Source organism: Pan troglodytes, chromosome 1 (assembly GCF_028858775.2).
Source record: "Pan troglodytes isolate AG18354 chromosome 1, NHGRI_mPanTro3-v2.0_pri, whole genome shotgun sequence".
Lineage (NCBI taxonomy): Eukaryota > Metazoa > Chordata > Mammalia > Primates > Hominidae > Pan > Pan troglodytes.
The window spans coordinates 131,528,051-131,545,370 of NC_072398.2; the positions used below are offsets into that span (position 1 = coordinate 131,528,051).

The 17,320-nt window shown below is 38.1% G+C and overlaps 1 protein-coding gene across 1 annotated transcript in view; it reads right to left on the reverse strand.

Moving 5' to 3' along the window:
- PALMD (palmdelphin) overlaps positions 1 to 3,687 on the reverse strand; it is a 48,274-nt gene extending 44,587 nt beyond the window's left edge. Inside the window, exon 1 of the mRNA XM_009425257.5 lies at positions 3,172 to 3,687. Within this exon, the coding sequence (XP_009423532.1) occupies positions 3,172 to 3,216 (45 nt within the window). The 5' untranslated portion in view covers positions 3,217 to 3,687. The remainder of the gene's footprint in view (positions 1 to 3,171) is intronic.
- Between the last annotated feature and the right edge of the window lie 13,633 nt (positions 3,688 to 17,320).

Genomic DNA, 17,320 nt, shown 5'->3' on the forward strand with positions numbered 1-17,320 from the left:
CAGTAACTCTGTAGGGATAACTCTGTCAGTGGTACGTTCAGTCCTTCATCTCACGCTTCTCGAGAATGCTGGAGTCATTGGTATCCTCAGTTCCAGTATTGTTAAAGGTGAATTTCAAATTACTAGTCTATTTCAAAATACTATTGAATTCCAATTAGCTCACCTTTTGTAGAAAGATCAGCTATTTGTTCAAGTGTGTACTGACTTGAAAAGGGCCTCAAGAGACATTTTAAAGATCAAACATAATAGTTAATTAATTTTAAGCAGCCCTGTTTTTAAATTATAGTTGAAAACTGAACTTCTAGGCAAAGGGGTACTTTGACCATTAATTTAGTAAGGGAAGAGTTGGTGCATGGATAAAGTATTAAGGAAGAGCATGAAAGTAATTGTGTAAAATAGAATCTATACTTGGCATACCCAAACTGACGTATCTACCCTTGAACAGTTGCTTCTGCATACTTTCATAATTTTGCTCTTATTCTCTTTAAATCTTTGAGAAGACATCTGACTAATCTAAAATTCAATTTACTGATCTGATACAAGAAATGAATGGCATCACGATAGTAATTTAGTTTTCAATTTGAGAGCCTAAGTGTCACATTTCAACTACTTAATGTGTTTAACCTTTTTTTTTTTTTTTTGAGAAAAAGAAAGAGACTGGCACTTGGATCTTTGTTCTGTCAAATTCTAGGTATATACGTTTATTTTTTCAGTTCTTTGCAGTGAAAAATAATGACTTTTTAGGCACTTGAAACCAGGTAGAATAAATACAACTGTGAAGATTATTTTATTTTATAGCCAGCAATTGGAGAAACGAATTTTAATGTAAAAAGCAAATAGATCCTAGAGTGTAAAAGTTTTTTTTTTTTTTTCCTCCAAAGTGAGGTCTATGTGTTGCTATGTCTGGGTGCATTGGGGAATTGCCTTCTGATTTCATTCTTGAAGTATACAAAAAACTATTTCAGTGTAGGTAAGTAGGAGGAAAAAGCTAAAATGAGAAGATACTCTCTGAGTTTTAGTCTAGGTTGGAGATTCTGAGGCTTAAGCATTTCCAAAAATGAAATAATTCTTGCAAACTCTCTGCATACTCTGTGATTTTATTTTCCTAGGGGGAAAGAGACTAGCTGAGGTGGCTTCCTGGGCAAGGCAAGGGCGAGGGCGAGGAAAGCTGGCATGTCCCAGGGCGTCCAAGAGGGAGGAGAGTGGATGTGTTGTTTCCATGGACACACCACTGCTCCACTTTTCCTCTAGGTGGTGACAAATGTGACTGGATTTAGCCTGGTGAGGTGTAGGCTGGTTTATGAGAAATTTGTTCCCATAAACTTTTTCCAGTTTTTTCCCTACAACCTTTATACAAGTATGTTACTTCCAAGCTAGAATTACTTTGTGATCTTACTTGGGAGATTTGTTTAATCCTTTCTAATGGGATATATTTAGGCTGATGGAATAATCCAAAATTTTTTTTTAATCATCAAAAAAGCATACATCTGCATATTCAGGAAGCTACTTACTCTCTTGATGGCTTTTAAGACATTATGAGGATTTTCTGTCTCTATTTGCGTTTGGAACCTTCAGTGACTAAGATTCCTAGCCTTAGAAATAACTGTATACAGCCATATCTTTGGAACATGTGTGGCTTTGGTAAGAGTTATAAGGTACACTGGAGGGAAAAAGGGCTTGAGCAAGGGTGTGCCTCAACTGAAAGAGGCAAATTCAGAACAAGGGTCTACTTGTCTATTTCAATTAGCTAATTAGGAGATATAAGCATTAGAAATAGTGGAGCCTGTGACCACACAACTCACGCAGTCTAATAAAGTAACCTTTAGACAACAGCTGTAATGTAAAAGGCCCATGCCAAAAACAACAGAGCAGAGCCGAGTTCCTGTCCCTTAAAGCAGGACAGCTGAGATGGTGGCTGAGTTTAATGACAAAAAAGGACAAAACAAAACAAACAATAATCCCGACCAAGGTTTTCTGAAGAGAGGAAAATGTAATAATTAGAAGCTAGACATTTAACAAAGCATTGTTGTATGGAAAAGTGCCAACCTTATCAATAGACTTCTGGTGTCTTACTATTGGCTAAGAAGACATTTCAATTTACTGAATGTTTTCTGGGTGAAACTAAGATATTGTATCAATTAGTAAAAAATCTAAATTAGGATTAGCATAATTAGTTATGCAATGAAAATTTTAAGAACAACAACAAAAAATCCCTGATCTAGCATCAGTTTTTAAAAAGTACTCATTTTTTTCCTATACCTAATGTCAGTGGCAGAAAATGCTGAGAAATTGGGATATTGCTTTCCAAAGATCTTTTTCTTCTTAAAACAATTACATCAAAAGTTATAGCTAGTGATAAATGATTGTGACACAGATTTCCAAGTTACTGCCAAATACAGGGTTTTATAAAATTAAAAAGAAAGCTGGATCATTTAAGAAAAGTAATTTATTTCTGGCTTTGACTTTTTCCCGGAACAAACATAAAAAATGTACGATTTTCCTTCTCGGTATTAACAAAATATTTTCCAAATCCACTGCATGCACTGCATTCCTTTATCAGGATCTTATTCAGTTTGTGACTCTGCTGGAAACTGATATCTTAGAATTAATCTGATACGTGCTTTTACCTAGTTTTCTCTTGTTTAATGCTTAAATTACGTATATTAACATTCATTTTAATTATTTTAGGCTTTCTGGAACATGCTACCACACTACAAATATAAAGTTTCAGGTCATTTTTAAAATTTCTTTTTCTCTCTTTTAAAAAAATTCTAACTTTTTGAGGCATTCATAGCTTAAAAAAGTTTCCAAGTTGGGGATCTGTTTTTTTATCTAATGCCAGTCAAATGGACATTTAAGGAAAAACTGCATTTCTAAGGTACACCACAGAGTGTGAAAGATAGTTAATCAGACTGCCGTAACAGCTTTTGATTGTTGTTTAAAATGCAGGCACAGCCTTTTTGAAAATCAAGAACGTTTGCCCTGCACTCAGGTTCTGAAGCCCCAGAGTTACAGAGGGTCATAAGGGTTAAGAGAGAAACAGAGATTCGTCCATGAAGGCTGACAGTTCTGTTTTTCCACTTGCGAGGGCTCAGCGACAGGGGCAGCCGGCCACGGTCTGCCTTCCTCTAAGCAACCACCTTAATGAGTTATAACTGTATGCAGACTTACTGTGATGGCCTGGAGTCTTCCCTTCACCAGCTCAGCTTCTTCCATTCTAGAAGTCAAGGACAGTCAGACGGGGAAGCAAGTCCAAAGCTACCATAAATCAAGGAGCCTCCTGGGGGAGAGGAGCGGGGGTGACAGAAGAGAAGCAGGGAGAAATCCGCTCTTTGCACCAGTGGAGAAATAGAGAAATTCCCGACTTGTCAGGAACGTCTCCGAGCAGATGCACAGATCAGGCCAGACAGACACATGTAATGAGGGTGTGCTGGGGAGGCAGACGCTGAGGCTGCTGGCATGAGTTGACTGACAAGTTTGAACGGCAGCGGCACAAGCCCTTTTCCTTCAGGAGCTGCCAGCTCTTTGTTGTAATGTGCACAGTTAGCAAGGCACATTTTCTTATTAACTGTTCCTTACCCAATTCATTATTTTCCAGGAGTGGCACAGAGAGCCAACACACTGAGTGTTTAATCAGCCTCTGCTCTAGCAACACACAGCCATCCCCGGATGTGTTGGTCTGTGTGTGTTTGTACAAAGCTCGTTTACCTGCTTGCTAGCTCTAGGGGAGAGAGCCTTACCTTGACTGAGGCAGAAGTGCCAAGTCACTTGTTTGCCTTTCTTCCACTGATTGGATTTGATAATAATACAACAATCTATAGCTACTTTAAACTTCACGTAGTGGTAAATTTACATTGGTTCGTTCTCCCCCGTCTACACCCCACCCCCGACCCCCCTGCTCAGCACTTTGTTGCAAACTTTGGAATCTTTAGGTCATGGAGAAATCAAAGGTGTTAATGTGACTATATTAAGAAGTTGGCCCACCAAGGTATTTAGTGTGGCTTAAACACCAAGTGCCACCTTTTGTTATTGCTTGACTTGGATTTCTATGGAATGCAGTTTTCTTTCTTGGACGCTGTTCAGAAATGACACTCTTGGCTTTCAGGAAGGTGCCCATTTTGACCTCACCGGTTACGCAAGAGAGAGGAGTGAGCCTTTGAAAATGTGATGTGACATTTGGTAACTGCCTGGAGCCCGGCACTGTGTGAATATTCCCCCATCCTTTAGAAAAAGGCAGGCAAGCCCAGTGAGACTCTTAGGTCAAAGCAGAGGCTGGGAAGCTGTACAATTGGCTCTGTCTGTTTTCTTTTCCCTATGGGTTCTTTAATTAAATTTTGCTGAAGTAAACCCTAATTACCAACTACCTTATTATTATGTATTTGAATGCTATTAAGCACTTTCATATCAACATTCAGCTGAAGAGGTTAAAAGGACAACCCAAACATTGAACATATGGTTTAATTTCCTTTGCAGTTTTGATATTAGTAACAATAATAGCTAATATTTGTTGCATTCTTTCTACAGGTAAATGCATACTTGCAAAGTGCTGAGAGATAAGTGCTATAATCCCTACTTTAAAAATGAGGGAACAGGCTCAGAGAGGTAATTTGCCGTATAGCTAGTAAGTAGCAAAGCCAGGATTGGAACACCAGCTGCCTGACTTTATAAGTGGCATTCATCAAGGACTGCCCAAGGACACGGGGCAAGAAGAGGCACAGGCTGAAGGTTAAGTCAGTCTTTATGAGAAGGGGTTGGACCCCCAGCCTCCTCCTCTGTCTAGCTCCTAGAACACTACAGCTGGGTGTAACAGCCTAAGGCAGAACGGTGTGGGAATGTCCTCTGGAGAAACTTACTGGCCCTACTGAGGTTTTCCCACATTGTTGACTGGAGTTCCCCAACCACAGAGCCCTCATCCCGTCAGTCACTATAAGGTGAAACCTATGTTTTAAGAGTCTGAAATTATACTTGACAGTAGTTTGTCCTTGCTCATACACCCTCAGAAGGGATACTTAGGGAGACCAGAGAATGGGAGGATTGTTTGGATGTGTGCCAAGTTTGATTACTGTTGGAAACATATTTAAGTGTAAAAAAAATCAAACCTTCAAGACTTCTGATTATGTTTATTTGTAGATCCTGGCTGAAATTAAAGACAAGAAAGCAGTAATGATAAATATCTCAGTCAGAATTGCATATTTGGTGCCTAGAACAAATGGGCAGTCATCCAATTATTAGTCTGGATCTTTTCCTAAAAACAATTTACCTCTCAAATCTCATTTCTGCTAGAGGAAAACCCAAGATTTTGCTAGTGTAGGGGAGGACAAGATTAAAAAAAAGAGGATGTGGGAATTTAGGAGGGAGCAGAGTTGCAACAACTGATTGGTATCATCATGTGGGTGGTAGGCAGAAAAGGCTGGAGCTGGGAAAATCTGGGGGACCTGAGTGGAATCCTGGAGCCAGAGCTCTGATGGCCTTGACAATCTCCCTTGGACTGCAATACAGATTAGGATGTTTCCACTCAACTTTGCCTCCCTTTCTCTTTCACCTGCCTCTTAGACATGTCCAGCTCCAGCCTTTTCTGCCTGTCCTCCCATGTTCTCTCATACAGTCATTTCTCCTAATAAAATTCTGTACATTTAACTCATCTTGGCATTTGTTTCTCATAGGATCCAGAATAACATCATCATTTCCACATCTACTGTATTTTGTTGACTTAATCTTTTATTGTCTACCAGAATGTAAGTTCCAGGAGAGGAGAAATTTTGTTCAGACACCTAACACAGTGCCTGACACATCAGAGGTTCTCAACAAATATGTGCAGAATGAATAACAAATGCTTAAAAAATTAACAATTATTAGTATTGTCAACTAAACGAATGAATAAACACATGATGAGACACATCAGTTGTCAGCAACCAAAGTAGTCCAGTGTCTCTCAGGAATTTTAGCATTCTTGCCATGCTCAATCACTGGCTGGGAGTAGCCCCTGGGAAGCATAGCCTTGAAGCAAACATAGGAATGGATTTCAGAGTGAAACAGCTGGGACTCTTGGGTCAATTATGCTCCTGGAGTTCAATGTCTGAGAGGCACTTTCTCATCAGCCACAGTGATAAATGCTATGGAAAGAAAATAGAGCAGGGAGGAGAATAAAGATGGCTAAGGCAGGGAATGTTGCAATTTAGAATTGGGTCACTAAGGTAGCCTCTGTGAGAAGGCAACATTTGAGCAAGGTCTTGAAGAAGAGGTGAGAGTTAGTGATGAGGATATTTATGGGAAAAGCATATCAGGAAGGGCCTGTGCAAATGTCCTGTGGTGGGCCATACCTGCCATGTTTTACGAACAAGGCTAGTGTGGTTAGACAGCTGGGACTAAGAGAGGGTTAACAGGAAATTTGGTTGGAAATGTAACGGGTCCCAATTCATGCAGGGTCTAGTAGGTCATTGTAAGGACTTTAGCTTTTAGTCTGTGTGGGATGAGAAGGCATTGAGGTGTTTTAAGCAGAGGAGTGTTTTGCAAGTGTGAAAGCAGGAAGACTAGATAGGATGTTATTACAGTAATCCAGATGAGAGATGATGGTGGCTTGTGTCAAGGTGGTAACAATGAGAGTGTTACCACCTTGGTTGTACCATGGTTGTACCATGGATAACTTTTGATTCTGTTGGTGGATTGGATATAGGGGTTTAAGAGAAAGAGAGGATTCATAATCACTCTTTGCCTGAGTGAATAGAAGTCGCCATCAATTGAGATAGTGAGGTTGATGAGCTAGGTTTTTTTTTTTTTTTCTTTTGAGAGAGAGGATGGATACCAAGTTTTGGAAAAGTCAATTGGTTCTCCACATGGACATGTTGAGTAGGCAATTGGGTATACGAATTTGGAGTTCAGGAAAGAAGTCTCAGGTGGATTTATAAAATTTATTGTAACTACGGAAGGATCACAAAACATCCAGAATTATAGTTCAAAAAGCAGCATATGTTAGTGAACTAGCTTCCATTAAATATTAACCTTATATTAATGACCAAATTCAGCCTTTGTAAAATAGATATATAATAGAGCGCTATCTGCTGTCATTTATCTTATTGAACTACTTTTACCAAGTATTTTTGTTGTTTTCCAGCCAGTGTAAACGAGGATGGCAAGAGTTAAAAGTTACAGTCAATTAGTTGACATTATATTAGGAGGTAGGGATATAAGCGATTATGAGACAGTGCTCCTTCTTACAGTGAATTTACTGTCTGGCTGGAGAGATAAGATGCGTGCTCAAAACAATTAGAAGACAAAAGAATAGTAAACTAACCATTGTTGTATTCTGATGAAACAAAGTGCTAACTATTGCACAATTTGAGCCCAGAAAACTATATCATAGCGAATGATAGTAGTGTGTGGGATTAGCAGCGAGTGTAACATGAATTGAAAATTGAGGTTAATGTGATTTGCAGGAAAGCGACTGCAGGGAGAAAGTAGACTTAAGAAGCAGAGAAGCCATTTCTAAGCATGAGAGGGGGTGAAACAATGTGTTAGAGGTCCATAAGGGAGATTGTCCTGTCTGGAGCAGAAAGGAGAAATTAGAGAGATTGATAGAGATATACATTTATACATAGAACTTGATGTTCAGGGAAAGTGGGAGAGAAAAGATCAGATTCATATTTTAGGGTAATAAAACTGCCAACTGTCTCAGAACATATAGAAAGAGGGAAAATTCAGGTAAAGAGATCCATCAGGAAGGGTGACTATGAAAGAGTCTGTAGAAAGAGCCTGTAGAAGGAAACTAAAAAATTGCTGATGTTCCACAAAAGGAAAGGTCCCCAGGGTTCTTCCTCACCTTCAGAAGGTCTGAACTCAGAGACCACAAACTGGATGAACATGAAGGACAAAGTAAGTAGAGGAGAAGTGTTTAAGGTGCTCATACAAATGTGTTAGAATCCAAGGGGGATGGCAATGGGAATGACCAATAAGGAAGAAATCTACAAGAAATTTCAATAAGAGCATTCAACTGGAGAGAAGGATGAGAATTTGATAGGTTCCAAATGAAGTACAAAATAGGAGCTTGAACTGGAAATTTCAGATAGAAAATCGCAAAGAAATGAAATCTAATGAAATAGTGGCAGGAGAAAATTGAAGGATGCCGAAGGCAGGATGTATATGTTGAAAACATCTCTAGAGCCTTTTTGAAACCAGATCCCATGTTAAAAAACTGGATGCTCATTCTCCTTCTCACTCTTCTCTCTTTCTTTCTCTCTCTTTTTCTTCCCGTCTTTCTCTCTTTATAACTTCTCAGACTTCTGGAGGCCAGAAGTAGTGTCATGCTAAGAATATGGTGTTTATTTTTTATACGACATCTCTGAAGGAACCATTAGAAAAATCTTCACTTTCATATTTACCATGTGCTAATGAGTGTGTTTCTATTTTCTTTTGTTTAATCCTTGACCCTTATTCTCTCACATCACTGGACAAGGTGAGTTTTTCATCGACCTTTTATTCTTTAGTAGACCATTGGAAGGGATTTAATTGCCATAGGCAAGTAACAAATAGTATGTGAGTAGGGTGACCACATAAATCAAATTAAAAAATCTGACCACATAAATCAAATAAAAATTATTTTGATTTGTTGGTACTATAACATACCCATTTCATTGTGAGGTAATTTGAGCTTTATGGTTTAAAGAGTAAATGAGGAAAAAATAGTAGGCTTCAAGACAATCTACAGTATAGATGCTTATCTTACTTGAACTCTCCATGACACTGGGCAGAGTTAATCTCTCCTTCTCTCTTCACTTGGCTTCCAGGACACCTCTCTTGATTTTATTCCCATGTCATTAGTCTCTCCCTCTCAGCCTTCTTTGCTGGTTCTTTCTCCTTTTCTCAATGTCTTAAAATTGCAGTGCACTAAAGCTGCAGTTGTTGGTGATCTTTTCTTTTCTATTCCTTTCCACTCACTCTCAAGATCTCATTTACTCTCATTTTAATGCCATTTAGATGCTAAGATTCATGCATTTATTTATATCTCCAGCCTAGACTTCTCTTCTGTGCTGGAACTCCCTTACCTTAGAAATCTGTATGCCTCATTCTCTCACATTCTTAGGTCTTTGCCGAGATGCTACCTTCTCAATGAGGCTACCTTGACTACGCTATACAAAACCACAAATCCCTCTTTCTGAAACTACGAATCCTCCTCATCTTGCTCTATTTTTTTTTTTTACCTTTATCATGTTCTGTAATACTATATGACACACTTTTCTGGGGGGTTTATTGCCTGTCTTCTTTCACTAGAATGCAACCTCCATGCAGAGAAGGTCTATTTTTTATCTGTAGTCTAAGTACTTAGAGCAGACTGGTACATAGTGGACACAACAGATAATTGTTGAATGGTAATCATTGTGATCCATTTGATTGCACAATATGTGTCAAATGCCTTATAGGCCTACTTAATGGATTGGGGAAACTGACATTCAAAAAGATTAACTAATCTACCAATGGGTGATATATCTAATAAGCAGTAAAACCAGGATTTAAATCTAGAACTATCTGGACAAAAGGTTCCATCTTTATTCACCATACTATCCTACCTCTATTTTTTCCTTAGTTGCAATGAGACACCACAGCACAAGGTTTAACCAGACGTAGAATACAATATTATGCATGACTCACAAATTCAATCATTTTGATGATTTGTGGAATTGATTTTTAAGACTGGAAACAGTTTACAACCATTTTTTGACATTTGCTTAAAGATTAGAATATAACGTTTTGTAAGCAAACAGAGTCTACAATCACTTTTTCTTTGAAATTTGCTTGAAGCTTAGACTATAATTTTTTTGTAAGCAAAGTATTCCAGAGATATACCACTACAAAAAAATTCTACTTGCATGTAATCAAATAGTGTGTGTGGTTAAGCATGCTGCTGTCTCTTTAAACAGCTATGCAGTGCTTTCCAGCTAAGTCTCCTAGAGGTCAAACAACTGCTCCATTTAGTGGAAAAGGATATTTAACTAAACCAATTGACTTTTTAGAGATAAAAGGTGCAGCTGTTTTCTGAACACAGCCTAAGTTATCTAATATCCTATCAAAAATAACCACAGACAAAAAATAACCTATTACCAAACCAAGCACACAGCAAAGTCTCCCCAAATACCCATCAAACAAATTGAAAATGTTCCATAATTTATTTCCCTTCTCATATCCATGTAACATGAGAAACCAATATTTAACATATTTGAGATCTTATATCTTAGTTTCCTCTGCCTCAGTTTACAAATGGACATGAAAATAATCAGCATCATAGAAAGTATTAGCATAGCTTTAAACTGGAGAAAAAGCAGGAGGCTAAACAGTCTGTAATTATCATTCCACAAAGATCAAGTGCTATAGGGTACCTCAGCACAGTGCATTTTTCTCTGTCAATTTCCCACTTACACGTCCACACCTTGTGGTGCTTTTATACCCTTGTACAGTGTGTACCATACAGGAGGATGAAAAAGACCATCTAGGTTGAACTTTAGATGTATTTGTTATGAGTAAGAGCATTCAGCGTGGTCCATTTGCCTTATTCACTTTCCTTCCTTTGTTAGTAGTGTAAGGAAGCCGCCCTTCCCTCAGCATTGTTTTCGGATTTGGGTGTATTTAAAAATGCTGTTCCACTGTGATACCTTTACTTGACACTTTCATTTTTAGCCAGTCAATTCAACATGATATTTAAAATATTTGGACCAAAAAATGTTCCTGAAATCAAAAGCATTTTGAATACGTTAATAATATGTGGTAGTGCATACTAAACTGGATGTTTAAATTATCCAGGTTGCTTCTGTGTGTGCTCAGCTGTTTTATGAGCTTTAAAAATGTGGGCTTTTTTTGCTTGTTGTTTTGAGGGTTATTTCTCCTTTTCTCTCAAAGTTTGTGATTTTTGTTTAAAGAGTAACTGATTGTAAGTTTTAGCATTTGGGTAGTTTCTGCCCTAGATTTGCACAAAGAAATACTAAGTGGGGTTTCTTCTATCAACTGAACTTGTTGCATTCCCTTTTTCTCCTTAAGTTTGAATCTCAATTTTTGTTGGTATAGCAAAATAAATACCCTCAAATTTATATTGATCTCATAAATGCAAATAGAGAAATTAAAACTGATCGTTGAGAAGCTGCCTTGCCTATAAAGAAGTCATTGATTCTGTAGCTCTACTAGACTCCCAAATGTAGATATGGACCTAATATGTGTATATAAAATACTTACATTCCCCCATAAAGTCTTGAAGAACAATTTGGCCGTCATAGGAATACAATTTGGAAACTGAATATGGAATTGTAAAAAATGTCACCGCTAAGTGGAAGCCCAGTACTTTGAGTTCTGATCACGTAGTCATTCATCTATCCATACATCACGTAGTGATTAAATATCTGTTGACTCTGTAATTGACATCATGCTATGTGCAGAGATAAAGATAAATAAGACAATGAACTTTTTTAGTGGAGAAGATAAGAGGTACACAGAAGACAAGTTAATACTGCATTAAAAGTGAAAAGGTCACCAAAGTCAGAATCAGGACAAGGAAGGCCAGAGTTCAGAGAAGTCATCCTAGCAGAGATAGCAGTTGACCTGAGTGCTTGAGTCTTTCAGATTTGGACAAATAAGAGTTAATTAACCAAGAGAATGATTCCGGGATAGGAGGTATAGGGAAGTAAGGGGGACACGGCACAGTCATAGCCCCTGAATTTCTAGATCATTATAGATAAACTGAATAATTTTTCTAGGTGCAGAATTTTTAGTAGGTAATGGAATGACATCTTACCAAATTGTCCATGAACAGGCTTATACATCCCCAGGTTATTATGTAAGGTATGTGATATTCAAAGACTCTATGTGTATACATATATATTATAAATATGTTTGTGTCTATTAATGATCCTTAGCTAATTCATGTACATCAAAATCTTGTTTCTCTTCCATTAGATAGTTAATGAATGTAGATGGTTTTGGAATCAGAGGTACTGGCTTATTTTCCAACCTTTCCATTTACTAGATGAGTGAACTCAAGAAAATCACTTAATATCTGAGAGAGTGCATTTTTTCAGGTGTACAATGATGGGAATAAGAAATATGTCAAAATTTTTTTTCATCAAGATTAAATTAGTATTTAGGTAAAGATGGTAATAGGCTACAATAGATGCTTAATAAATGGCAACTTTACTATTACTATTTATCTTATTGTACAAGTCCAGTTCTTAGAAATGTATATTAAATCTTGCAGGCATATTATTATTTCTTTCAGTGCTTTTACATTTGCTGAATGCCTCTTTTAACATATATAACCTAATACTGCAATTGACTTGTTTGGGAGAAAGACCAGAGTCTCATTCTTCCCCACGAACCAAGAAGCTACCAGATATCTTCATTTCCAGTATGAGAAAACTGAGGCATAGATGGACTGACTGATTTGGGCAAGGAGCCAATTCATTAAATAATAACACTCCTTGTCTTCCCATTAGATTCCCTATGGAAATCTTGGAGGGCTCGGTCTGAGGTATGATTCTTTGTCATTATGGAAATATCCTATAAGATTATCCAATTAGATTGGTTTCTAGGCAGAGCCATCACTCTGAAGGCTAGGGTGCAAGCCAGTTATGTTAAAGTGGATTTACATGGCAAAGCAAGAAATGAGCCAGCTGTCAGTGTGTCTGCCTTTCAGTCCATTTCACTATTAAGAGTGAAGACTCTGAGGTTTCATTTACCAACAGATTGGGTTCCAGACAATTGTAATTCTAGCTTGAAGATTTTCGGAAATAAGTATTTTGAAAGATGCCAACTGAAAGTTTACTTCCAAAATATTTAATGGCCTCTCTTAGGAGAGATGAATACTTTGTAGGGGCCAGTGTTTATTGCATGCCTTAGATAGGCTTTGAAAGAGAAAACTAAAAAATAAAACCACACATTTTCCATCTAGGAGTTTTACTCTTGCATAGTGTAAAAAATAAAATATCTTTGTTATTTCATCATTAGATCTGTCATGCAAAGTGAAATTCTTTTGGGTTTATAGCCTTCCTTCCCCTCCCCTCCTCTTTCTTTTCTTCCCCTCTCCTTTCTTTCCTTCCTCTCCTCTTCACTCCCCTCCCCTCTCTTCTCCCTCTTCTCCTCTTCCTTTTGGTGAGATTCTACCTGTAGGAGTTAGATTGCTTAATGGGTGCCCAGGGTAAAGACTGAAAGAATTACATTATGCAGTGAAGCAGTGGTGTGGGCGGGGTGAGATTTAAAAGACTATTAAGTTCCAAGAAATATAGTTGCCACAAACAGGTCTGTAGGAACTCCTTTAGAGCTGGAGGTTAATTAGAGTCCTTACTTCCTGTGAAATTTGAAGGCCTAGAGCATAGCCCAAATAGTGACATAGGGAGCTGCCACTTTGTACCCACATTAGTTGGCCATCAGCCACTTAAAAAAAAACAACTCAGCAACAAAAATATTCCTTTGTGTGTATTTAATTTCAACCTCATAACATAAAAAATACTTCAGAGAAAACATTTAAAAGCAATTTAAGTGTAAATTTCTTTCTGAGTGAAATTCCAAAGAGCAGTCTACTCTTCCTCATAGGCCTTGGAATTCTTAAATATGAAATCCTAAGCTATTTTGGTATTGCAATAGTAACCAGCCTTCTAAAGGGAGTCCCTGAATAGAATAATAACAGTAATTCAGTTGAGAAACAAAGGTCAAACCAGATGAATATCTTGTGTTAATTTTGTCCAAGGCTTTATTAACATACTATGGTTTGCCCATTTGACATTTGATTTTTATCAAGCTATATTCTTATCCCCACCCTTTATTTATATATCTCTTTTGGAAATGAATATGAATGAAATAAAAATCACAAGCTTTTAGGGTGTGGGGCAGATCAATTTTCCTTTCTTTGAATTTACCAAATCTGTTTGTGTGAGGAAGCAAGGAAATGAATTTTTTGGGGCCTAACTGAGTAAGTACATTATTATGTTTCCCAGAGCTATTGAAGGCAGTAAGCTCACTTCTAAGTGAGCAAGGTAAACACCCCTCAGTTTTGTGCTGAGCTTTGTATGACTACTGGGTCTTCTCCCCCATCCTAGGATCTACTAAGCCCAAATGTACATGTGACAAATGGAATGTAAACAAATGATACCCATGGCTACACAGCAGGGGAAATGTACAGAAAGGTTCTTACATGCCATTACAAATGGTAGCCTCCAAGTGCCAAGTTAATTATGAAAAGGAGAAGCAGTGACTCCCTAACATACGGCTCAAAATAAAGACGGGTTTGTCCACAAAAAAGAATGTAACAATTCAGTTCTGTGCATTTGTTTATTGATGATCTCTTTTTTCCCCTTACGTCTTGACATTCCACCAAAGCAGGCTGCATGATCTTCCCCTTAGGAAACAACTCAGAGCTTAGCTTTATTTACAAGCTTTATTCTACTAAAGAGCAAAATGTTCCAGCTGATAGAATAGATGTTACATGGCAGCCTACTGACCTCTCTATTTGGGGAGAAATATTCAACTCCTACAGAGAAGTCCTAAATGTTAGCTGATTCGTGGTCAGTTTTTTTTTCTTTTGTATTTACTGAAGACCAAACCACTGACTTTAGTTTATTTCTTTTTTTTTCACCAGTAGGATGTTTCTCTACTTCATGTCAGATTCTGCAATAAACAAGTAGCTTTGGGCTGCGAATTTAAGCTTTATAATTTTTCACCTCCATTTGCTTCAAAGGCACCAAGTTCAGGCTACATTAGAGTTTCACCTTAACAAGAAAAGGATGGTAGGGTGTTGGGTAGGAGGAAGCCTAATCTCCACACATTTTCGGAATGCTGTGAGATCAGGGTATTTGCATGTGGGCTTCTAGGAGAAATGGGGAGACAACTATAGAACTGATCCTTTGATTCTGGGGCTCCAGGAACTTCTGGAAGCACCTGAGTAGTAAGAAAACTCACCTTGATATAGGAGACTATTGAAAAGACACATATTTCAGTTTAGGATGCTGATTATTTTTGGGGGAGAGATACTTTTGTGTGTATGACCTAAATGTCTCTGATTTCAATCTGAAGGAAGCTGACCTCAGGTCCTCTCAGTAGGAAGGGGTGTAAAAACTAATGGAGAATTATGCCATTTGGGGCCTAATAAGATTAACTCTAAAGACTAGGGAGGAGAGGTCCTAGCTCCAAATTGGTGAGCTCTGAGCATGAGTAAGTAGAGAGAAGAGAGAAGTCCAGAAAGAGTGGACCAGCATGATTGAAGTAGCAGTTGCTAGAGTACAGCTTATCAGAGGATGGGGCAGAAAATTCCAACAAAGGACTAGGAGAGCATGGGAGCCCCCTGGGATGAATGAAAAGGACTTGGACTTTTAGGAGTGGCACACACTCACAGGCTAGGAGCTCAAGAGTCAAAGATAATTGCAACTGTTACTATGTCTTTCGTGGTCTCCCTGGCTCTCTAGGACTGGTGTGGCCTGGGGAAGATCTTTCAGGGCACAACGGCCATTCCACTACCAAGATGCAAATTAAACACTCTATAGAAAAAGATTACAATTTGAAGACAAGCTGTATTTTTTCTAAAGTCGCATTGTTAAAGTATTAGAATAAGAGTTGAGAGCCCTTGCTTCATACAGCAATATTGCTACAGCTTTTATTCCTATTACTGACAATAGCTTTTAGTTCTTTTCACCAAATCAAGGAGTTCTAACGGATTTGGTACTTGTAGCTAACATTCTGACTCAAGTGGCATGCATAATTAATTCCATATCATGGCCAGTTTAATTTCTTCCCTTTCATCCAAAAGTGCACAGAGGTCTTGATTATATCCTGTATCCTCACTACCTGAATGAAGCCCATCTTGCCCCTTCTCATATTCCTTCCCTCCCTTTAACCACAGAATTGTCCTTCTAAGGGAAAACACAACTAACTGAATCTATTTGTTAATCTACCACCTCTCAAAGTGTCGAGGTCAAACTGAATAGTATATTTAGTGGAGAAAACACTTTCCATAGTCTAAATGGAATGTGAGCCTATGCATTCATGCTTTACTGAGTGGTCAACTCATATATGAAAAGAAGTGATCCCAGTAGGTTAGGCATTCTTAGTCACAGGATGAGATAGGAAGTCAGCACAAGATACAGGTAGCAAAGACCTTGCTGATAAAACAGGTTGCAGTAAAGAGGCAGGCCAAAACCCACCAAAACCAAGATGGCTGTGAAAGTGACCTTTGCTTGTCTTCACTGCTCATTATATGCTGATTATAATACATTAGAATGCTAAAAGACACTCTCACCAGCACCAGGACAGTTTACAAATCACGGCAATGTAGGGAAGTTACACTATATGGTCTAAAAGAGGGAGGAACCCTCAGTTATGGGAATTGCCCACCCCTTTCCTAGAAAGCTCATGAATAATCCACTTCTTGTTTAGCATGTATTCAAGAAATAACTACAAGTATAATTAGTTGAGTAGCCCACACTGCTGCTTTTGCCTATTCTTTTGTTTCTTTGCTTCTCTAATAAACTTGCTTTCACTTAAAAAAATAAAAAAGAAAAGCAGTGATCCTTTCCTTAAGGAACTAGCTTGAAATAAGTAGGCCTACTGTGGGAATTACATTCTACATACCATGTGTGTGTCCACTGGTCATGAGTTGGTGCCTATGTGGTTGGTTGGAAAGGATAAGTCGCTTGGAGTGACAAATATAATTTTGGGTTCAAACATGTTGCTGGGAATCAAATGATAATTGGAAGTCTCTTGAGATCTGAAACTCTGTTGGCAATGTGAAAGTTTTCAGTGATGCACACCTTGAAGCCATGATTGTTGTGGCATGGTTGATTTCATTCATTCAACAAATATTTATTGTGTATTTACCATGAACCAGTTACTGTACAAGGAGTCGGTGATGGAATTGAGCAACATGGAAGCTGTCTCTGCCCTCTTGGGTTTTAGCCTTCAGTGGTGGAAGACGTGAGAGAAGCAAACAGAGTCTTAGATCATGGTAAGTGCTATGAAGAAAACAAAGCAGGACTTTGAATAGAGTTACTGGTTAGGGGTGGTGGTGGTAGTGAGATATGTAGTTAATTTAGACTGAGAAATCAAGGAAGGCCTTTGAGGAGATAACATTTGAATTGTCTCAAGCTAAAATCTCAGGGTTCCTTCTGAATTAGATTCCCCTTTTCTTAGTTATGGACCTATGAAGTTCAGCTAAATATAGTACTTATTTGGTTTTTATTTGCTCCTTCTAAATTAGGCAAACCTTTTTTTCTCTTGCCATGTAAACATTTAATAAGCTTGCAAATTGGGCATAGGGAAGAGTTTCTTTCCTTTTAAGAATCACAGTAAATATCTCACAACT